The sequence below is a fragment of the Euphorbia lathyris genome, chromosome 8 (genome assembly GCF_963576675.1).
Source record: "Euphorbia lathyris chromosome 8, ddEupLath1.1, whole genome shotgun sequence".
Lineage (NCBI taxonomy): Eukaryota > Viridiplantae > Streptophyta > Magnoliopsida > Malpighiales > Euphorbiaceae > Euphorbia > Euphorbia lathyris.
Window position 1 is genome coordinate 42,448,197 of NC_088917.1, and position 24,337 is coordinate 42,472,533.

Genomic DNA, 24,337 nt, shown 5'->3' on the forward strand with positions numbered 1-24,337 from the left:
ATTCTTCTTGATCTCAATGAAACCCTTTAGTTAGTGGATCTGCAATGTTATTATTTGATCTTAAAAAATTATTAGAGATAACTCTTGTTGAGACCAGTTGTTTAATAATGTTATATTGATGATGCATATGTTGAATTTTACCATTATATATCACATTTTGTGCTATGTTAATCGCTACTTAATTATCACAATATACACAAACTATTGGGACAAGCTTTGACCATTCAGGAATATCCTCCAATAAGTTTTGTATTCGTTCGGCTTCTTCTTTAGTTTTATCCAATGCTAGAAACTCAAACTCCATAATGGATCTGGTTATGATCATTTATATTGAGGATTTCTAGAAAATTTCTTTTTTCCTAGAGTGAACACGTATCCACTTATACATTTGGAATCTTTTATATCATATATCCAACTAGCATGAGAGTATCCTTGTAAGCTAGTAGATCTCTTGTATGTTGCAGTCTGTAATAAAGAGTGTAATGAAAATACCATAGTATTATCATGATAACTGTTTAGTGGTTCTCCCCTTGATTACTTATGTACCTACTTAATCAGATTACAATAAGAGCGATACAAGGGCTTGAACAACTTATGAGATATATCAAACTGCCTATTACACTTTTATATTCCACTTGGTCAACGCTTTCATCTTTATTTTTAGACAGATGTTGGCTACTATCTATTGGAGTTCTAACTTTACTAGAATAATCCTTACTAAACTTCATAAGTACATTGTCCACGTCGTGTGACCAAGTGAAGATAAGACCATTAGGTGAACATTTAATTTGCATGCTGATAGGGGTCAAAAACCCCTATCTTTGGGTACGGTTTTAGGACGGATTTTAGCGTTTTTTAGTTAATAAGCGAGCAATTCTCGCATTTAAATGCTTTTGTGTGAGTTACTTAGAAATTGGAAACGTTTTATTTACTTTTCGTTGTTTAGGCTCGTTTTATGATCAATTTAGGCAAATACGGCCAAAATGACATGCATATTATAATTCTGTTATCTTTTGAAGCTAATTGATCCGTCAAAAGTCGCACCAAACGAAGCGTTTGCTCAAATAAGCGATTGGCGGGTCAATTTAGCCCTTGGACTAATGTTGTTTGGAGTTTATGTGCGTGTGCAGGTTAAAACATGATCAATTTCAGGCAAAAATCGAGTCTCGGGGACCCCCGGTAGTCGCTCGGCGAATTGAGCATCGGCGCGCAGCCCGGGCGCTGCTCGACGAGCAGCCCAGGCACTACCCAGGCACCGCCCAGGCACCGCCCAGGCACTGCCCAGGCACTGTGCCTGCTCGCCGAGCAGGAGCCTGCTCGCCAAGCAGGCCGCCAGAGGCCTGCTCGCCGAGCAGGGCGCTGCTCGTCGCGAGTAGCCCTGCTCGCTGAGCAGCTCGCCCTGCTCGGCGAGCAGACCTGCGGGAATTGGTCAAAAAGACCAATTCCGCCCCCACGAAGCCACGATGGACCCCACGACTTCCTACATCAATGAGGACACGAAAATAGGTCAAAAAGAGGGCCGAGACGCGTCTATAAATAGGATTTTTCCATTGTAATTTAGATATCTTTCGTTTTTGTAAATTATTTTAGCTTTCCCCTTGTAATTCATCTTCATCTTCTCCATCTTCCTCAACCTCCATTGAAGCTCCTTCAAAGCTTTCTACCGAGGAATTATCAAGGTCTGTCCTTAAGATTAAGTCGCCGGCTGCAGAGTAAACAGGTTCCCTGAAAGGGATTTTTGTATCTCCTTTTATCTTTCCATGTTTGTACTCTTTGATACAGTTGCCGAACTTGACTTATTGTATCTTGTGACAATTATCTTCGCCTTTAATAATAATTTAGCTCTTGTTTTGTTCTATGTTTATTGTTTAATCTTTGTCTTACGCTTTATTCAATTGGTTTAACTCATTCAAAAACCCCAAAATCTAGTAGGCACATATTGCGAGCTGAATCTGACCTAGTCAGAGCCTAGGAGATTGACAACCCCTTAGTTGATTAAGCGCCAATTTACTGAGCCTTAGACCTAGTTTCGGCCTTAGGGAATCACGCGCTAGGAACCTCAGGAGGGTAAGTAGGGTTAATCGCCTTGAATATAAGTGACTCAGATTAGGTCTTTATTCAATAGACTTGATAATCTATCTTTATTATTATCGTTCATACCATGTTCCTTCGAATAGTTTCATTAATGAAAGATCAATTAGGGGTAGAGTAACTTAGTTAGGCTTAGAATAACTTAGCTAGAATTAGATAATTTAGTTAGAATTAGATAACTTAGCTAGGATTAGCATAATTCAACCTAGGAGTAGATTAATTAAACAAACCAAACTCAAAACCCCCTAAGCCTAGATAACATCCGAGACCGAGTAGCTTGATACTTGCAGAAATAAATCCTGTGGACGATAACCTGGACTTAAACCAGAAATTTATTACTTGATAACGACGGGGTACACTTATCCCTTAGTGAGGATTCTCCGGAATCCGCATCAAGTTTTTGGCGCCGTTGCTGGGGATTTATTTCTTCTGCAATATCGAACCAAAGGTCGATTTGTTAGTTTAGGCATTCATTGTGAATATCTTTGTTTATATCGTTTATACTTGTTGATATATGATTTCTTTATACTTTTCTATACTTGTTCATATCTGTATACTGTTACTTATCAACTTTTGTGCTAGAACTTCACTTTTCTGAGCATTCTCTGATCAATGAATTGGCAAGAAAAAGTCGAGTGGCAAGCTCAAAAGTTTACTATCCCATCAAGACAATACATTCATACCCTGGAGAATGAGGCTCCCAATCCCTCCATGGCCGACTTAAATGAGAAAATGGATATCTTGATGGCAAATCTGAGCCTCAACACCAATGAAAGTGTAAGTTTTGTGGGTAATCACCAAAGGTATAATTCTAACCCCAATTCTTACAGCTTTTATGGTAGTGATTGGAGGAGACCTCAACACTCAAATCTGTCCTACGGGAACCCTAACATGTTGAGGCCTCCAAATAGGTTTGTTAATGAGCACAGGGAAAACGAATTGGGAATGTTCCCTTACGAACAAGTAAGCCAAGTTCCTCCACAACCCTCTAGCTCACGAGATGAGGTGATGTCCCTTTTGAAAGGAATATCAGCCGACTTACAATCGACGAGGAGGTTTGCAAGGACTTGAGCAACCAATTGGCTCAAATAAACCAAGAGATGCAAAAGCAATCCCGAGATGCTCTCCCATGAATAAAGGAAAACATAGAAATTCCACAAAGGGAATCAGCTCAAGCCATCTCCTTGAGGAATGACAAAAAGGTAGAACCAAGTCCACTATCACATGCATCGCTCGAGGTAAGTGAAGAACCGGAAGCGGCAAGCAACCTCGGTTCAAAATCTGAAATTCTAAATCATGTGGTAGAGATAAAAGATCAAATCAAAACTTGTGTATCTCAATTACCTTTTCCTCAAAAATTAGAAAAGTTTAGGTTTGTTTCATGCTCAGAAGTTTTCATTCTCTTCGACCTACCAAGAGAATCCAAAAGGGAGCAAACCAAACTTTTTCATAATATGTTTAAATTCGGCCTCCTGCTTTCATTAAACTTATTAGAGGCTCTTAATCTGTTTTGTAGGTACGGATTATTTATTCAGGAATTTGAATTCCTAACGCGAGTAGAAGCATACACCTAGGCGGGAATTCTATGTCGAGCTCACTGACTATAACGTAGCGCTTCTTGGGAGGCAACCCAAGTTTTAATAAAACTTTTCAGGTTTGTTTTATTTAGATTATATATTGATCTTTTAGTTTAGTCTTTTTAGTTTTCTTTTACGTTTTTTTTAAAGTGTTCGTTTAAAAAAAAATAAAATAATAATAAAAAAAATAAATCATTAAATAAATAAATATTTTTTTTAGTTGTTTAGTTTTATTTTATTTTATTTTTATTTTATTTTTTTTATTTTAAAGTTTTCAGGTTTAAAATAAAATAACAAAAAAAAAATTTGGCCCCAGGAGGCCCAGCTCGCCGAGCTGGGCACTGCCGCCCAGCTCGGCGAGCAGGGCCCTGCTCGCCGCACGCTGGGCGCTGGCGCCCAGCACGCCGCTGGGCACTGCGCGCAGCCCGCCGCTGGGCACTGCCGCCCAGCCCACTGCTCGGCCGCGATAAGCAAACTGTTCGGGATTTTTTTTAAAATCCCGAACGGAGCTGAAAAATAATAATAATAAATAAATAAATAAATAAAAAATTTGCACCGCAAATCATCAAATTTTTGGCGATTGCGATAAAATCCGTAAGTTTTCTTCTCCACCCTAACTTTTTGCACTTGTACTTTATGGTTTGTGATGCAATGTTGGAACTTATTGCATATTTTTAGTGTGAGGAGGAGGGGTAGACAAACTTACAAAAATTGTATAATTTTTAAATTTTTGTTGCGTCGTGTCTAGTTTAGTTTTGCGTTTTCGGGTTTTATTTAGGTTTTGCATGTTTAGGACCTAAAACCGTGAACCTCCTTCGAATCTAAACTTCGTTATTTGTCCTTGAGGGCTGAGAACCGAATCTAAGATTGCATGACAACTAGTTTAGGTGTAGGACACAATCCCTGTATCTGTAAAAGCATGAGCTAAAGTTTGCATTTAGACCATACTTTTGAAAAAATGCTAAAATCATTACTTAGGTAGATAACTTAAGAATTGAAGGCATGTGATGTTGAACTTGAGTTTGGGGAAAACTAGTAAACACAAAATTGAAACCCAAAGAATTGTGAGTTGAATTTGAGCCTAAGAGCGAACATCAAAAAGCTCTTTTTCTTGACATTTTTGTGTGAATGCTTTGACTTGTGGAAAGATTACAGATTTTGCACCTAATACTGTGTTGAACCTACATGCAATGATTTGAGATGATAAACGATGAATCAGCCTCACTAGAATTAACCCTTTTCTTTACCTTATTTTCTCTTTTTCATCCACTCTAGGAAGCCCCTTTGAGCCTGTATTTTTGTAGTTTATAGATTTTTCTTTCGTTCTAACCTAATTTTTGCAAGCCATCACTTGGTTTGTTACTTAACCCTAAGTTTTTGCAAAGCTCACATCGAGCCTTTCTTTTCCTCTAGCGCTTTGTCTTTGTTTATGGCATCATAGTAGCAAGCCAAAAGGCTAAGAAGTGATTGAGCATCACTATCCAAAAAGAAAAAAAAAGAAAAAAAAAAGAGAAAAACAAAAAAAAAGAAAAGAAAAGAGACGAACAAAAAGGAGAACTTCATTCCTCAGTTCTTAAAATCAAAATGTCTCAAGAAAAAAAAAAGAAGAAAGAAATAATGAATAAAAAGCTCAGTCACTTCATATTTGCTAAAGCCACTTGAACTTTGTTTTTCTAGCGCTAGAACTATTAACCCTTGTTGTACCTTTAACCCTCTAACCACATTACAACCCCAATTCGATGCTGTTTTTGATATCATCGGAGTCATATAGCATAGTAGAAGAACTCGGATGAACATGCAAAATCAACGTAATCCTAAGCAAGAACATAAGCCGAGAGTAAACACTTTAGCCACCGAAAATTGTGTGAAATGAGTGAACTACCTATGGTGAGGTGTTTTACTTAGCGATCCCCTCAAGCTCGTTTAATTGAACATGTGTCCTTTTTCTTAAAACATATGACCTATGATAATTGAAATGCGGCTTTTGGATATCGTGTCTCTACTTTGTATTTCCGAATGCATGTAATTACAGATGCTCGAAATTGTGTCAAGCACCTAGTCAAACCGGGAGGTTTTCTAGCTTGCTTGTGATTGCGGGTTTAGTTTTTAGTTTACTTGGGGACAAGTAAAGTTTTAAGTGCGAGGAGGTTTGATAGGGGTCAAAAACCCCTATCTTTGGGTACGGTTTTAGGACGGGTTTTAGCGTTTTTTAGTTAATAAGCGAGCAATTCTCGCATTTAAATGCTTTTGTGTGAGTTAGTTAGAAATTGGAAATGTTTTATTTACTTTTCGTTGTTTAGGCTCGTTTTATGATCAATTTAGGCAAATACGGCCAAAATGGCATGCATATTATAATTCCGTTATCTTTTGAAGCTAATTGATCCGTCAAAAGTCGCACCAAATGAAGCGTTTTCTCAAATAAGCGATTGGCGGGTCAATTTAGCCCTTGGACTAATGTTGTTTGGAGTTTATGTGCGTGTGCAGGTTAAAACATGATCAATTTCAGGCAAAAATCGAGTCTCGGGGACCCCCGGTAGTCGCTCGGTGAATTGAGCATCGGCGCGCAGCCCGGGCGCTACTCGGCGAGCAGCCCAGGCACTGCCCAGGCACCGCCCAGGCACTGCCCAGGCACTGTGCCTGCTCGCCGAGCAGGCCACCAGAGGCCTGCTCGGCGAGTGGCCTGCTCGCCAAGCAGGCCGCCAGAGGCCTGCTCGCCGAGCAGCTCGCCCTGCTCGGCGAGCAGACCTGCGGGAATTGGTCAAAAAGACCAATTCCGCCCCCACGAAGCCACGATGGACCCCACGACTTCCTACATCAATGAGGACACGAAAATAGGTCAAAAAGAGGGTCGAGACGCGTCTATAAATAGGATTTTTCCATTGTAATTTAGATATCTTTCGTTTTGGTAAATTATTTTAGCTTTCCCCTTGTAATTCCTCTTCATCTTCTCCATCTTCCTCAACCTCCATTGAAGCTCCTTCAAAGCTTTCTACCGAGGAATTATCAAGGTCCGTCCTTAAGATTAAGTCGCCGGCTGCAGAGTAAACAGGTTCCCTGAAAGGGATTTTTGTATCTCCTTTTATCTTTCCATGTTTGTACTCTTTGATACAGTTGCCAAACTTGACTTATTGTATCTTGTGACAATTATCTTCGCCTTTAATAATAATTTAGCTCTTGTTTTGTTCTATGTTTATTGTTTAATCTTTGTCTTACGCTTTATTCAATTGGTTTAACTCATTCAAAAGCCCCAAAATCTAGTAGGCACATATTGCGAGCTGAATCTGACCTAGTTAGAGCCTAGGAGATTGACAACCCCTTAGTTGATTAAGCGCCAATTTACTGAGCCTTAGACCTAGTTTCGGTCTTAGGGAATCACGCGCTAGGAACCTCAGGAGGGTAAGTAGGGTTAATCGCCTTGAATATAAGTGACTCAGATTAGGTCTTTATTCAATAGACTTGATAATCTATCTTTATTATTATCGTTCATACCATGTTCCTTCGAATAGTTTCATTAATGAAAGATCAATTAGGGGTAGAGTAACTTAGTTAGGCTTAGAATAACTTAGCTAGAATTAGATAATTTAGTTAGAATTAGATAACTTAGCTAGGATTAGCATAATTCAACCTAGGAGTAGATTAATTAAACAAACCAAACTCAAAACCCCCTAAGCCTAGATAACATCCGAGACCGAGTAGCTTGATACTTGCAGAAATAAATCCTGTGGACGATAACTTGGACTTAAACCAGAAATTTATTACTTGATAACGACGGGGTACACTTATCCCTTAGTGAGGATTCTCTGGAATCCGCATCAAGTTTTTGGCGCCGTAATCTTAAGGACGGACCTTGATAATTCCTCGGTAGAAAGCTTTGAAGGAGCTTCAATGGAGGTTGAGGAAGATGGAGAAGATGAAGAGGAATTACAAGGGGAAAGCTAAAATAATTTACAAAAACGAAAGATGTCTAATGTACAATTGAAAATTCCTATTTATAGACGCGTCTCGGGCCTCGTTTTGACCTATTTTCGTGTCCTTGTTGGTGTAGGAAGACGTGGGGCCGAACGTGGCTTCGTGGGGGCGGAATTGGTCTTTTTGACCAATTTCCGCAGGGCTGCTCGCCGAGCAGCCCCCTGGTGGCCTGTTCGGCGAGCAGGCCTCTGGCGGCCTGCTCGGCGAGCAGAAATGGCCCGTGGGGCCCTGCTCGCCGAGCGTTTTCACCCGAAGCGTGCTCGATCCAAGCTCGATGAGTTCCGCGAACTTTTTCGTCCGACTTCACACCTGCACACGCATAAAAACTCCGGAAAACATTAGTCCAAAGGCCAAATTGATCCGTCAATCGCTTATTTTGAGCAAACGCTTCATTTGGTGCGACTTTTGACGGACCAATTAGCTTCAAAAGATAACGGAATTCTAATACGCATGCTATTTCGGCCATATTTGCCTAAATTGATTACAAAACGAGCCTAAACGACGAAAAGTAAATAGAATGTTTTCAATTCCTAACTAACTCACACAAAAGCATTTAAATGCGAGAATTGCTCGCTTATTATCCAAATAACTCTAAAAACCGTCCTAAAACCGTACCGAAAGATATGGGTTTTTTACCCCTATCACATGCCCAAAATCACATCTGTCAATCCTACATCTTTCATATCAAACCTTGAGTTAACATCTCATTGGTACTCTTTATCATTTTCTCATAACTCCCATAATGAATATGTCAGCAACATACAAACATATAATAAAATATCTTCCATTTGTGGATTTGACATATATGCATTTTTCACACTCGTTTATTTTATCGTCGTTTACCATCACAATATCATCAAGTTTTTTGTGCAATTGTTTTTGTCCTTGCTTTAAACTATATAAAGACTTCACCAATTTACAAACTTTTCTTTCCTAGTCTAGATCTACACTAGGTTCAGGTTCTTTCATATGCGTCTCTTCATCAAGATCTCCATTTAGAAAAGTTGTCTTAATATCCATTTGATGTACTTCAAAATTCTACAGAACGACAATTATAAGTATCATCCCAAAAAGAAGTTATTCTTGACATATAAGAGTACATGTTAAAGTAATCAAAGTCTTCATTTTGTGTATAAAATTGTTAGCACAAACTTTTCCCAACCCTAATGATGTAACTAGGTTACATGTGTTCGGTATCTTGCATATGGGCGCCATGTTGCTTCATATGGGATCAAAGACTGAAACCCAAACTCATTTCTGTCAATGTTAGAGCTTAAATTCAACCATCTTCCATTCTGAGTCTAACACACTTTTTCGAGCTCAATTCGGAGGTTAAACAAACGAGTTATGACCATTCGAAGTCTTCCGAAAGGAAACTTGGGATGATGTTAGAGCCATTTCTTTAAATCGAATTATTTTTATCTTGGATCTTAAACATAAAATGTTTGTCCATCGAGACGATTCCAACAGTATAAGAATCATTCAGATCAGAGGATGGGAAGGGCGTTTTCGGGCCTCGGAACGGTCTGGGCCTATTAGGGGAAAAGGGAAAATCTGCCCCTAACTAGGTTGTGGAAATTGGGTCCCAATGTCCCACAGCTAATGTTTATCTCTTTTGCATGTTTAATAGCATTAATTCTTAGGGCTAGACTAGTTGTATAGACATTTGTGAAAATTTGAAATGTAATTTATTATTCAGTATTTATATATCGCTTTCATGTGATGAATGATTATAAACTGAAAACGAATTAGATTATAAATGATATTATAACAAAAGTCTATTCTACTTATTTATTAATCAAACCATTTAATCGTTTAATTAATTAACCTTTTTCTGAAGAGGTGGCATAGTGTGAGCCCATATATCATCTAATTTATATGTTGCCGAACATTAATCCTGGGTGGCGACTCTGACATATCGATTTAGCCTAAAACATGATAAAAAAGGCTAAGTAATAATATACCAGAAGGGACATGCCAATCGTTGTCCTTAAAAACGTTAAGTGATGGTGTAATGTAAAAACAAAGATATGGCACTCACAATGGCGACTCTGCTGGGAAAAAAGTGAATGAATTAAACTAAACTTCTCTTTTTTGTTAAAATATGTATGTTGCATCACTTGACTACACTTTCCACAGTTTGCATCTATGCCCAATTTGCCATATTTTACCGGTATGTACATTCCATACGTTCATAGTAGCCTTGGGTGTGCATACTCGTAAAACACTCATTAGTTGTACCCCTACAAATTAATAGAACTCCTAAACAAGGAGAGATATGGGGCAAGTATATCGTTCTATGAGAACCTTAAAAGTACCCCAAACCAGGTCGGTCCCAAGCTCATCTAAGCAGCCCTAGTAATTTGCTCTTAGGATACCAAAACTTGCATTGGTTACTTTGAGAGATGAGTTTGTTTCTCCCATATTGACAAATAGATTAAGCCAATATGTAGGAAAGATGAATTGAACAAATTTGTTTTGGATGAATAAGGTCGGAATGGAGTGATATTAATTACATGATACGTTTAATCGTTATCCTATTTGTTCATTTAGTTTACCTTTTGATTACATGTCAATTGAGTCAAAAATCAAGTCAAATAAGTCATACCATTTAGATTGTCGCATGCTAATTATTTTTTGGCAGCCATTCTAGGTATTTATAGACATTAGGACATGTTGTTACATTCGTCCAAAAAGTGAGAAAGACTCGACCCAGTTGTCATCATATACACCAATCAAGAGGCATACCACATATGTTGTGACGTATCCCCTACGTCTTTTCCAAAATCATTCATTTCATTCGAAGGCATGCCATATGTTGTGACGTATCTTATACGTCTTTGCCAACATTTATGTTGTGACGTATCACGTGCGTCTTTACCTAATCTAAAGCACTTGTGAGACAAATCTCATCCTTATGTTGCACGTGTTTGAGTATAAGTTAACCTTGACACATAGCACGTATGTCGTCATGTGTCTTATTTATACCTCAAAGACATACCTATGTTGTTGCATCATCATTATGCACTCGTATTTCAAAAAATTCACCGTTGTGTTTTTCGTACTCCGAATCCAAGTTAACCATTTGACACATACTATGTATGTCATCTTTGCATCTTATTTTGTGTCTTGAGTTGGTAAGACATACCAAGTGACATACCAAGTGTGTTGTTTCCCATAATGCATCGGTATTCGAAAATATATGCCATTATATCGTTCATGAGTCGAGTCTAAGTTAACCATGTCATGTACCATATATGTCATCTATCTCGTCCTACTTTTACCTTATTAGACATACCATGTATGTTGTCACGTCTCATAATATATTGTGTTCTTTTCAATGCATTGTTATGCTATCTTTGTCTCGAGTATAAGTCGAATTTTGGCACATATCCAAATATGGCGTCAACGCATCTCAGTTTTATCTCGAATCACATCACAACAAAAATGGTCATGTTGTCGGTATTCAACTATTCACCCAAATAGTGTGGTATACTTGAAATCACGTCGTTATGTTATCCAAAGTCTCACAAATGTCAGTCATGTCAATCAGTTGCCTGTTCCTATTGGGTTGGCTCATTCTCACACTGTCTGTTGTGTCAAAAAAATAATTCAAAAAATGAACATAATATGGTATAATTCATATCTTCAAAGCATGCATCATAGAGTTATAGACATCATGCTAATGTATGTTACCTGTTTTAGGGGCTTCTTTAGAAATTCAGAATCATCCAGTTCTTATAAGACTCCAGTTATGTCTACTTTCGAAGATAGAATGGCTGAATTGAAAATGATGTTTGAGATCCTGCTCAAGGATGATTCAGTTAAAAAGATCTTAGTAGACGTTGTAAAAGAGGCATCCTTGACTCAATACATTGCGAATAAAAGTGAGGCTAATACATCAGCATCTATTCAGAAAGATAAACAACTCCAACAGGATGATGTGATGATTATGAGTGAGGACAAAGTTGTTATCATAAAAGAAGACAAGGACTTCAAACAGAAGATATCAGAGCTGTCAAAATTTGCAGTGAGATTGGAGAAGGGTGTGAAACTTGTGGAGGGGAACAATGACCAATCAAGCGAACAGAAGAGTAACCCTTGGGGAATCCTATTGACTGTGTTGTTCACAAACTTGAAGAAAGATGGTTATGATGTTACCATCAGGCTCGGATAGCAACAATTTTTTCTTCTATCATCAAATATTGGGTCATCACAGTAATAACTGTACTAAGCTTGAGCATGATATAAAGATGATGATCAAGAGTGGGAAGCTCATAGATCCTTCCAAACAACCCATGAAGGATTGGAAGAGCAGCCTGCGGACCTCAGGGACTTCTGGCTCGAGGAAATAGATGAAGATCCCTTCAGCTCATGGAAGATGATTTTTTAATTTTGAATGTATTTTCTATTTTCCGCTAAAAAATGGTGTTCTCCTTATCGAGTTTTTAGTGCAATGAATTATCAGTTTGCTTGCTTATGTGATGTCTCTGATAAAGTTCTTATGCATGCATTAGTGTCTTCTAAGAGTATTTTTTCAGCATACATGAATCATCTTTAATTGACATTAAATCTTGGTACATGGGATAACCCTAATAAACTGTTTCTATATCGAAAAGCTTCGACCTCTGAAAAGAAAGAAAAAAAAGAGAAATGAAGAAAAAGAAGGGGCTTCCGTTTGACCATATGAAGACATGATGGAACAATTCAAGGAAAGGCAGAACATCAAATTGTAATTAGGACCGTTTGTTTTGGGGTTTCAGAAAGGTAAGAGGAATAGGAGGTTTCATTTTTTTTGTTGGTGTCTTAATACATTCATTCTCTTTACACTTTTTTTTTAGTTCTAGGTTTACCTCTAACTCCTCTAATCTCATTCCCTAACCACATACTAAGGTTTTCCATTCCATTTCCTCTCTCTTACTAATTTGAACCTTATCCTCCTTATAAAATTCTACTTTAGTCTCTATTTTGTTTTTAATTTTTATTTTGGTCCATATATGTATTTATTTTTACTTTTCTAATCCTTGGATTAATTTCACTTTTGATCCTTGTACTCATATATTTTTTATTTTTTCCTCAAAATATAATTTTAACTTGATTTTACTTTTTTATTTTTGTTTTGATCCTTATATTTATTTATATATATTTTTCTATATGTAGACTAATTTTACTTTTGATCCTTGAACTTATTTGTTTTTATCTTTTTATCCTGAACAATATTTTTGATAAATATTTTTCTTTTATCATATTATTCAAATTTTAGTAATTATTTTAAAATAATTATTTTCTTTTTAAAATATAATATTTATGCATTTTCTTTGATTTATTTTATTCTAGTTTCCTTTATTTCATCGTCTTTTTATTTTAATAGTTGAAGTAATTGATTTTATTCTTATGTTTACATGTGATTTATTTATTAATACATACACATGTATATATAGAAATTATTGTTAAAAACACAACTCTACTTTATTACCTCATTTGAATCAAACAGTCACAAAGGGAATCAAGGGTATTTCATTCCTTTTTGTGGAAATAAAACAAACAAACAATGAAATTCAGGGTCATTCCATTCTTTTCTCTTTGTTTCCCATTCTTAATTCCATTCTGTTACCCCTGTGCGAACCAAACGCCCTTAATTTGAACTTTAAAGAGGCCAAACAAGAGTTTCAACTCAATCCAAAATGGAAAGCATTGATAAAGAATGAAATAAAAAGGTAGTTGAAAGCCAAGTTCCTTGAAGACATTCAAAACATGGTTGTCTCCACATGAATGGGATCGTTATATCAAAGAAGTCCTTCTAAGTTTTTTCTAACTATTTATGCAAACCAACTATGTGGAATGGATCACGACCATCTTACTCACTAGAGTTTCAGAATCTCGCGTCTCCTTGGCCATTTGCAGTGTGGAGTTATAAATATCATAAGCGAGCTTCATCCTTCAGTTCCGAGTGGAGATTGCTTCATTTGTAATGGAAGTTAATTATTTCTCCATGTGGGTTAAGGCTGAATTGTATGCCAATATCACCGCTATAAAGATGGACAAGTTAATAGAGAGGAAATTTTTACGAATCAATCACCTACAAGGATTGGGCTGAGGAGTTGACTTTTGCATTGCACGGATATAGAACAAACATCAAAATAAATACTAGAGGCACATGAACCAGGAAATGATATGGTTATGGAGGAGTCTAGAAATATAGAAAACAATATGGAAGTATTAGATGAGAATGTTGATAATCAAACGGATTTAGGTTCACATATTAATCTAGAAGATTTAAATAATCAAACAATTGATGTCTATGATCCTGGGAATTGGAAAAATATTGATGTGAAACTTAGAGATTTACTAGTAGAAAAAGGCCCAATATTGTATCAAATGGCATAGGTCTTAATCAATCATGTCAATAGATTTATTTTAGATGACAGATTCTTTTATTTTAATGTCTTTTTATTGTTGTTTAAATGATATTTTTTTAACCGTAAATGTCACTCCTTGCCTTCTTCTTCGAATGAATCTGGAAATGAACAATAATCAAATTAACAAGAATTTCTGTATATCAATTATTTTTAATTTTATTGGAGACTAATGCTCATAATCTGTTTATATTTGAACTACACAAATTTCTGAATGTAGTAAGGTAAAAAAAATAAGCAATGTACATCTCCAAATCTGTCAATATGTCAATCTTTCAAGAGGCGTGGTGGTGTTGATTGGAAGCCAAATCCAACTTGATCTGCAGCATATCTAAGTCATCATTTCCTAGAATCCCTAAAGTCTTGATATCTGCAAAACCAATTGATGATACTTATTAATTACGTACCGTATACAGATGGACCTAATTAATCTCGTTTTACCCTTTCTCCATTCTGAGACCCTTCACTTACCCACCTACATTATAAATATGAAGCGTTTAACAATTCTCAAGAGTCACCCAGGGCAACCTAACACTATACTTACTCTAGTTATATCGATCATGGATGGACTTGTAAGGAACCTCTATCGTAACGTTGAGTTTCAGATTGCCCTACTCCGATATGAGGCACCCAGGTGGCTTGTCAAAATATATGCAGGTCCTGACCGTCGGCAATGGACTGCTATGATGAAGGGCCCTCCAAACACCCCTTACGAAGAAGGTGTATTCATAGTCCACATGGACTTCTCTGTCGATTTCCCCTCCACACCGCCAGTTGTAAGAACATGCATAAACTTGTTAACACACATAAATCAGTTCATATATATGCAAATACACTCATGACATTACTATTATTCGCAAGTCATATTCAGGACCAAAATTTATCATCCTAATATCGGTCCCTTGGGGCATGTTTCTATGCCCCAGCTACTTGATCGCCTTGTCCATAGTATTGCCACGGTAAGATGATGCTATAAATCTATACATTTGGGGTCTAATTTATCTATTCATGTTTGGGGTCTAGTTTATCTACTCATGTTCGGGGTCTAATTTAATTTATCTATGCATTTTATAGCTGCTGTGGAATATTTATGGACTGCTGGTATAGCCCTTCATTGGGGGGCCATTTCCTGGCCGAGAGCGAATTGCTGAACGATACATCAGCAACAGGGCAGGTTATGTAGCAACTGCCAGGAGATGGATTGAAGAGCATGCAAGGGATATATGATGTGCAAATAGCAAGCAAGGGGGTCATTATGATGTGACGTGTGAATAGCATACAAGGGGGCGTGATGTGCGAATAGCAAGGAGATTTGGATGCAGGACAACCATTGAGTTAGATGGTGTGGACTACTGGATGGGCATAGAGCCAATCTTGAAGAACAGAATGATTACTGATTATAAATGTACTTGGTAATCAATCTGATCTTCAATGTTGGCTCCATGCCCCGCCAGTATTCGATGCCATTTAACTCTAATGGTTCCCCATCATCCAGATATCCTTGGTTACCATCTGCACATTCTTGAAGAAAGGAGATTTGGATGCCAAAGAAACACTGAGCTGGATGGTGTGGACTACTGGATGGGCATAGAGCCATTCTTGAAGAACAGAATGATTACTGATTACAAATCTACTTGGTAATCAATCTGATCTTCAATGTTGGCTCCATGCCCCTCCAATATTCTACTCCATCCATCCAGCTCCAGTGTTTCTTTAGCATCCAAATCTCCTTTCTATTCGCGCATCACGCCCCCTGTATGTTATTCGCACATCACATCATAATGCCCCCCTTGCATGTTATACTTTTTTGATAGGCAATACAAAGTAGACAACTTATTCAAGTAGACATATCTATGTATATTCAAGTGACGTATAACATGCTATAACAAGTAGTCAACTTATTCGTTTATGTCTATTAAATTGAATCAGTTCTACTTTCTAACATATGTATATTCAAGTAACACATAACATGCTAAATTGATATGAAACATATGTCTATTCCTGAATCAATTCTACTTCCTAAACAGGACATAAAACAAGCCAACATGCTTCATACATAGACACATAACACATAACATGCTAAATTGACATGAAACATATGTCTCATCAGCATAACTCATGTTAAAATAGAAAGGAATCAGGCAAGTTCATCATTTTCAGCTTTAAGAGTATACGTGATCAGCTACCTTCCTAAACAGAATATCAAGTAGACAACTTATTTGTGCATGTCTATTCCTTATTCATAACATTTTCAGCTTTAAGAGTATGCTTAACATGCTATAACAAGCTTAGTCATAAACTTGTGTTGTTAGAATCACTATGTACCTGCCTAAAGCCACCACTATATACCTGCCACTTGGATTGTGCAGTTCATGATGAAGTTAGCATGCTAATGGAGTGTATGATACTGTCACCACAAGCTTAGTCATAAACTAGTATTGTTAGAATCATACAACTTCATCACCATGTTAAATACTTTTCCATAAGCATAACAAGCCAAGTGACATGATACATAGTAATGGAGATTTAGGTTGACCATATGACTATGCTTCACAAACCATATGTTGTAGGCATGAACATTATTTCACTCAATGAACATTCATAGCATAAGAGTATGGCCAATCACAACAACATCATACATGTAACTAATCAGTTACATGCCCAAATAAACATTCATAGCATAAGAGTATTGCCAATCACAAAGACCATTCAAAGCTTTAGAGTATGCGTAATCAGCCACATGCGTAATGATCATTCATACATAAACTCTATGAGTCCTAGCTTCCTAAATAGTTATATCTAACCAATCAGTTCATACCAATCATTTCATCATCACCCACAACATCATACATATATGTAATCGCTCAGTTCAAACCCACATAACAATATATATACTAAATCAGGCTAGTTTCCTAAATAAATGAGTTTTCTGTTCCTAAACAGTACATCAAACATATTCAATCACTTCTAGCTTCCTAAGCAGAACATCAAGCATGAACAAGCCAGCATGCTTCATATACATACACATACTCATTCAGATAATAAGCCAAGTGGAAGATATATTGCAAACCTATCTCAGCAGCACCACCCACAACAACATCATACATGCAACCAATCAGTTCAAACCAACATAACAACAATATATACTCAATAAGTTAAAGAAATCTTCCCATATGCTAAACGCAAGAAATGATTGACAATCTCTTCAGTCAGCCTTCGCATGTAGCATTCTTACTATCCCTGCAAATATTATGTTCAAATAAAAAGAAATCAAAACATTTTCAGCAACCGGCACTGTATTGCCCGAGGTTAAAAAAAGATAAAGACCCAAGCTTTTCAACGGTGAATCTAACAATGAATATAATAAAATCAGTATCTAAGCGAGAGATCTAACCCTTTAAATCATAGATCTGAAAATCAGTAGATCCTTATTCCAGCTACTAAAATCGACATACACAAAAGTAAATCGAATGAGGAAAAGAGAGAGTAAGGAATAATGAAAATCAATAGATACTTACCAGTACCGTCTTTCGAGCTCACTGATTGCATGAATCAACCATGGAGATAGAGAGAGATGAGAGCGGATCAAGATTGCGTAACCTAAAAAATGGGGTTTTGGGTGAGAGACAGGCTTTTTATACGAACTGAAATTGCAGTCAAACCATCCAGCGCCTAAATTTGGTATATGGCCGCATAAGTGAAATTTCGTTTGCCGCTTTTTTTTGTTTTCCATATACAATGACAGTCATTTATTTCAGGTGTCATCTGATGAGTAAGTGAAATTTAACAAAAACGCGCGTTTTCTTTGGATGACAGGCTTCTGTAATCGTAACGTCATCTGAGAATCGAGCGCATTTTTTATTTCGCCTTCAGATGACATAGAGTTAAAATACTGTCACGAAAAATATTTAGACGATACGAAAACAAATGTCTGTCATGTATCGTGTGTCATGTGAAAGGGAAAATGGCATAGTGTTTTATAGTTTTGCTTATATATAAGGGCCCATATTTTATATTTTGCCTAGGGCCTCAAGTAGTCTCGAGCCGGCCCTGTGTTTTAGTAATGATTTCTAACCAATTTCTTTGGCTTATAGTCGGTTTCATTACTTTTTTAGTAAACGAAATTGTGTGAAATTGATGTTTTATCTGATATAATTCATTTGAAAATTGTAGTAATCTTGTTATTAATGGTTAAAAAATAATTAATAGAGGATCCATTTTTTATATGAGATCTAATGAAATAAAGATTTTTGTGTGTTGTTTAACTCTATCATCATTATAGTATTGTTAAATGATTTTTTTCAGAACACATGTGATGTAAAGAGGATACTTCATTATTATATTTTTTTGGGTTAATACATATATTTGCCCATGTGTTTTCGCGGAAAAACAGATTTACCCTTAAATCAAATAAATCCACAAAACTATCCCTGAATTTTCCATAAACCTGCAATTATACCCTAATCTGACGGAGCTGCTAAACGGCGATGACATCAAACCTTCTTGTCTCCAAAAAAATTGGATGACGACAATCAAAATTCATTTGGTTTCTTATTGTTTTCTATTGCTATTGCTTTTGGATTAATTAGGAGGTTTAGACGCCATTTAATTAGGTTGATTGAGCTTTTATGAAAATGAATTTTGACCAATCTGTTCTTCTAACTTGCTTTTAATCGAAATTGAATGTGCATATTTTTTTCTGTTTGTGATTGGTTGTTCTTTTCTGAAGTTTTTCTGGAGATAAGAAGGTTTGATGTCATCACCGTTTAGCAGCTCCGTCTGATTAGGGTATAATTGCAGGTTTATAGAAAATTCAGGGATAGTTTTGTGGGTTTATTTGATTTAAGGGCAAATATGTTTTTCCGTGAAAACACAAGGGCAAATATGTGTATTAACCCTTTTTTTTGTTGTCTTCAGGTGGAGATAAAATCGAACTATCATGTCATTGTTGATTGACATTAGTTGTTATCGTTCCTGTAACTGGAATGGTTTCAATTTCTTATTTTGTATTATCGTTTTATAGGTTAACTTTGATTGCTTCTAAAAGCTTGTGAATATGCAGTTCTTTGAAATCATAATTCTGATGATGTTGTAGTTGGCGAATTCTTTTTCGTCAGTCTAGATACCTTTGTGGTGTACACGAATTGCGATTTTCTTCAATTTTCTTTCTCTTTTTGTTTTGGCCTAATACACAAATAACCCCCTAAACTTGTTCAAATATTGCAAATGCCCCCCTCAACTTTCAATTTTAACAACTTACCCCTCAAACTTATCCAATTGTAAAATATAACCCCTCAAACTTGTCCAATTGTAAAACATAACCCCAAATTGGGATTTTTTTTACTCCGTACTTGAAGCAACCGTAAAAACGTTCTCCCGGATTCGTATCACGCTATGAAATCTTCAATGGAGCTATTTCTCCACATAAACACATGTTCACCCTCATAATATTCCAAAATTTTGAATCAAGAAATCACTAAAAAACGAATAGGAATAACAAAAAGAAAAAGAAGTTGAAGAATTGAGGATTTGGTTACTTAAATACTGATTTTTTTTTTGTCCAAAGATCTGATTATCACATTCCACGAGCGTTTGCAGCTTTTGTATTTCACGTGTTTCTTCAATTGCAGTCCGTATCAGCAATTTGGGGTTCTGTTTTACAATTTTACAAGTTTGAGGGGTTATGTTTTACAATTGGACAAGTTTGAGGGGTAAGTTGTTACAATTGAAAGTTGGAGGGGGCAATTGCAACATTTGAACAAGTTAAGGGGGTTATTTGTGTATTAGGCCTTTTGTTTTTAGCCTTTTTGAATTGGTTGTTTTTTTTTTGAAAATGTGTTGAATCTATTGAAGATGACGTTTTGTGTGATTTTTGTATCAAAAGTTTCTATGCAAATGAAATTATGTTATGAAAGGAATATGTGATTGATTTGTTTAGTAACAACTTATAAAGTGTTGGGTATTTTAAAAAAATGGTAGAAAATGACACTGTAGGAATTTTGGTTTTGATTTTATGGTATTTTATGTATAATGTGAGTGTTTGGTATTTTCGGAATAAAAATGTTGCTTTCTAATGTATATGTTAATTAAAAACATAAAAATAAAGAAATTATTTGGCTTGTGTTTTTTGTTTTATTTAACCAAAAAAACCTAATTTTTTTTTAGGAAACAAAGAGGAATAAAATCCCCATTCCATATAAGCAAAAAAACCCAAGTTTTTAAGATTGTACCAAATTAAAAGACATGGAATTTTATTATTTTAGGAATGGCCCATCAAATCAAGTTGGATAACGGAAATCCCCATCCGGGTTTTGTGTGGCCAAAGATGGAATGGAACAGTTTGCGCGCCTGTACTGAAACTCTTGCTTTGCTTTCTCTATGAATGGCGGCTTCTCTTCCCTTGAACCACTCTTTCTCTCATTCCATACCCACATACACATTTTCTCATAACCCATACAAATACAAATGTTACTACCTCCACAACATTTCTTCTCTATGCAAACAAGGCCAAATTCAAGCTGCTTTCAACCTCCTTACCCAAATGGACCTTCAAAATCTTCTCATTCGTCCTCAAATCTACGGTGACTTACTCCAAGGATGTGCATATGAGCGAGATTTTTTTACGGGTCAGCAAATTCACTCTCGAATTATAAAAAATGGTGATTTCTATACGACCAACGAGTATGTCGAGGCTAAGTTGTTGATTTTTTATGCAAAATGCGATCGTATAGAGATTTCAAATAACTTGTTTGTGAGATTGCGTATGAAGAATGTCTTCTCTTGGGCTGCTATCATTGGACTGCGTTGTAGAATGGGTTTTAATGAAGATGCTTTGATGGGTCTGTGTGACATGATAACTACTGGAACTTTGGCTGATAATTTTGTGGTGCCTAATGCATTGAAGGCATGCGCTGCATTGCAGTGGATTAGGTTCGGTAGAGGTGTTCATGGTTATGCCGTGAAGATGGATTTCGATGATTGTATGTTTGTTTCTAGTAGTTTAGTGGATATGTATGGAAAATGTTCAACTTTAGATGATGCAAGGAAACTGTTTGATAGAATGCCACACAAAAATGTAGTTACCTGGAATTCCATGATTGTTGGTTATGTTCAAAATGGTTTCCATCAGGAAGCAATTCAGACATTTCGTGATATGAGATTGGAAGATGTTCATCATACTCAAGTTACTCTGTCTGCCTTTCTTTCTGCTTCTGCTAATATAGGTGCAATTGAAGAGGGTGAACAAGGGCATGCAATTGCTGTCATAGCTGGATTCGAGTTAGATAATAGGTTGGGAAGTTCAATTCTCAACTTGTATTGTAAAGTTGGATTCATTGAGGATGCTGAATTGGTATTCAGTATGATGCTTGAAAAAGATGTTGTTGCATGGAATTTGCTTATTTCTAGTTATGTGCAGGCAGACCAAGCTCAAAAGGCACTTCGCTTGTGCCTAATGATGAGATTAGAGAATATAAAATTCGACTCTGTCACACTTGCTTCTATATTTTCTGCTTGTGCTAAGATGAAAAATATTCAACTTGGTAAAGAGTGTCACAGTTATTGCATTAGAAACAATCTTCAATCTGGTGCAGATGTTGCATGTGGCATTTTGACTATGTATGCAAACTGTGATCAAATTGGTAAAGCAAGAAAAGTTTTTGATTCCATGATAAACAAAGATCTTATGCTGTGGAATGTGATATTGACTGCTTATGCTGAAAGAGGTCTAGCTGGTGAGACCTTGAGGTTTTTCTACCAGATGCAGTTAGAGGGTTTGCCACCAAATGCAACATCGTGGAATGCTGTGATTTTAGGATTTATCCGAAATGGCCAAGTCACCAGGGCCAAAGAAATGTTCTCAGAGATGCAGGCTGCCAGAATCCCTCCAAACCTTGTTACTCTGACAACTCTGATCTCTGGTCTTGTTAGCAGTGGTTTGGAAAATGAGGCACTCCTGATATTCCAGAAAATGCAAGAATTTGAGATAAGACCAGATACAGAAAGCATCATATGCGCAATCTCAGCTTGTGCAGATCAGCTATCATTGCAGCAAGGAAGAGCCATACATGGTCACATAGTAAGACATGGCCTCTGGCTCCAAATTCCCATTGCAAATGCTTTGAGAGACATGTATGTGAAATGCGGATATATAAACCAATCCAGAATGATATCCATCAAGGAACCACTCACATTTGGTTCAGATGATCTGTGCCTATCACCAATGGGTTGTGTGGTGGAGCTCTAGAAACTAAAGCCTGTGTAAAAGAAACCATATCATATGCTGCAAGGAGAGAACATGTCAAACCAATTCTAGGCATGGAAATCTGGATAATGCTTTCAGGTTTTGAGGTGATCATCAGAGTTGCTCTGCATTTCAGATGCAGCTAGAGGAATCAAAGGTCAAAACAGTCCGGAAGCAGGTGAATTCAGATCATGGAAAAACAAGCATCATTTAAACATGTTGAATTATATCCAAAATCCCTGGAAATATGAATGAAAAATATTGGAGCCTTGAGCAAATGCTTGTGTGTTAAGAGAGAGCTCTATGAATACTAAGCGGAATCAGGACACTAGTTGTGAAAAAATTGAATACAAAAACAAATTTCCACCATGTTTAAGCTCATTCTCCAGATAATCAATTGCTAATTTGAGCAGATCAAAATCTAAGAAGCAATTCAAACCTGTTGGCACTCAGTGTTAGTTGTTCTTGCGTTTTTTAAGACTTGGAATTAAATGATATAGCAGATTCAACATTATTGTGCATTCTTTTGGGTACAGTTATATATCACATCATATGAGTTTTTTAAAACTTACGTTGCTAATTAAGTAAATGGCCGATAATCTACTCATTTCAAACACAAATTAGCAGCTCAAGTCCTTATCAATTAATAACATGATCATCTCTAAGGCTTACAAGTTACAGCTTTTCAGGTATGACGAGAAAAAAGAAAAGCTTCTGAGTGCTGAGCTGAACATTAGTTGGGGACCAATGTTTTGTGGTTATCTAGTTAAAGATTGACTGTATATTTCATCATGGAAAAGAGCTTGTGGCATGGCATGGTGTCAATTCAATGATTCTCATCTTTCTCTTTCAGGCTTTTAAAATCTTTCAAGAACTAAAGCCCTTCCAATTGGGGAAACAAAATATGTGAATGTAAGGTCCAAATTTAGTCAGGAGAACTAATTTAGTCTCTACCTATAAAATAGTAGAATCTTAAATTTAACTTATACTAGATGGTTAGTTTTTGTTTGTGGATTATTAATTTTCTCTCAAAGGAATTAGTTAAAGTTTTTCCAATTTGCTCCCTGTTCAAAAGCTTTACGGAATGAAATTGATTTGTGATATAAAGGGAGGATTTTTGTCATTGTTTTCTTCAAAGTGTGTGAAACTAGCAAGTGCACTAGGTACAAATAATAAAGTGTAAGTAAATTATCGTCTCCACATAAATAGAGCAATCAAAAGTCAAAGGTATTTCTATAGAACAGTCAAGTTCTTAGAACGATGGATTTTGAGTGACTTAAATTGAGGCTTAAATAACTAAGTTTAAACACAAGACAGTTAGTAAATAAACCAAAACTGATAATAAACATGCAAAGCAAATTTAGGGTTGATCAAGATAATAGAGAACAAGTTGGAAGCGCAGCCAGCCAACTAATGAACAAGTAGATTTCTTTTTAATGAACGATGTCACAAACATAGACCTAGTGTATCTTTCACTACTTCCACTAGGGTCAGGTCTCCCATTTTTCCAAGATTCTCTAAGAGCATGCAAACTAGTTTTCTTTGTGTTTACACAACTCCTAAACATTACAAGCAAGAAAGCATTTTAACAATAAGCTAAAAACTATTGGCACATTGTTAATCGTGTCTCCATTCTTCATCAATGTGTGCTAAATGATGTTTCCATCTCCTAACCTGAGTCTCCTCGCAATTATTTGACTAACATATAGGCTAGCTAGACCTATAATGGGTTACGGACCCATTTAGCAATCATCTAAAGATATTTTTGTTGACATTAGGAATGAAACTAATTACATTTGTTGGAGTTTAGTGTTCTAAAGACAATTGTTTTAGGATATAAATATTAATGAATAAATTGTTTATTTAGTCATTTGTTTAATCAAATATATAGCATAAATGTAACTATATATATAAAAGGCATTAATCTTGCATAAAGAAAGTAATCCTGAGTTTATTTAAGTAGTTATAAAGTGTTCATACAAGCATGAAGTGAGACTGTAATTTATAATAGACCAATAAACTTAAAATCAATCCAAGTCAAG

The 24,337-nt window shown here is 36.3% G+C and overlaps 1 protein-coding gene across 1 annotated transcript; it reads left to right on the plus strand.

The window, feature by feature from the left end:
• Window positions 1-20,371: 20,371 nt before the first annotated feature.
• LOC136202241 (pentatricopeptide repeat-containing protein At5g55740, chloroplastic) lies at window positions 20,372-23,117 on the plus strand. The gene is made up of 2 exons (XM_065992745.1): window positions 20,372-22,473; window positions 22,985-23,117. The coding sequence occupies exon 1, from the start codon at window positions 20,436-20,438 to the stop codon at window positions 22,296-22,298; it is 1,863 nt and encodes a 620-aa protein (XP_065848817.1). The 5' UTR covers window positions 20,372-20,435; the 3' UTR covers window positions 22,299-22,473; window positions 22,985-23,117.
• Window positions 23,118-24,337: the final 1,220 nt, after the last annotated feature.

Bases quoted from the DNA above. Each gene is read 5' to 3' on its own strand.
- LOC136202241 (XM_065992745.1), top strand. From the start codon at position 20,436: ATGGCGGCTTCTCTTCCCTTGAACCACTCTTTCTCTCATTCCATACCC.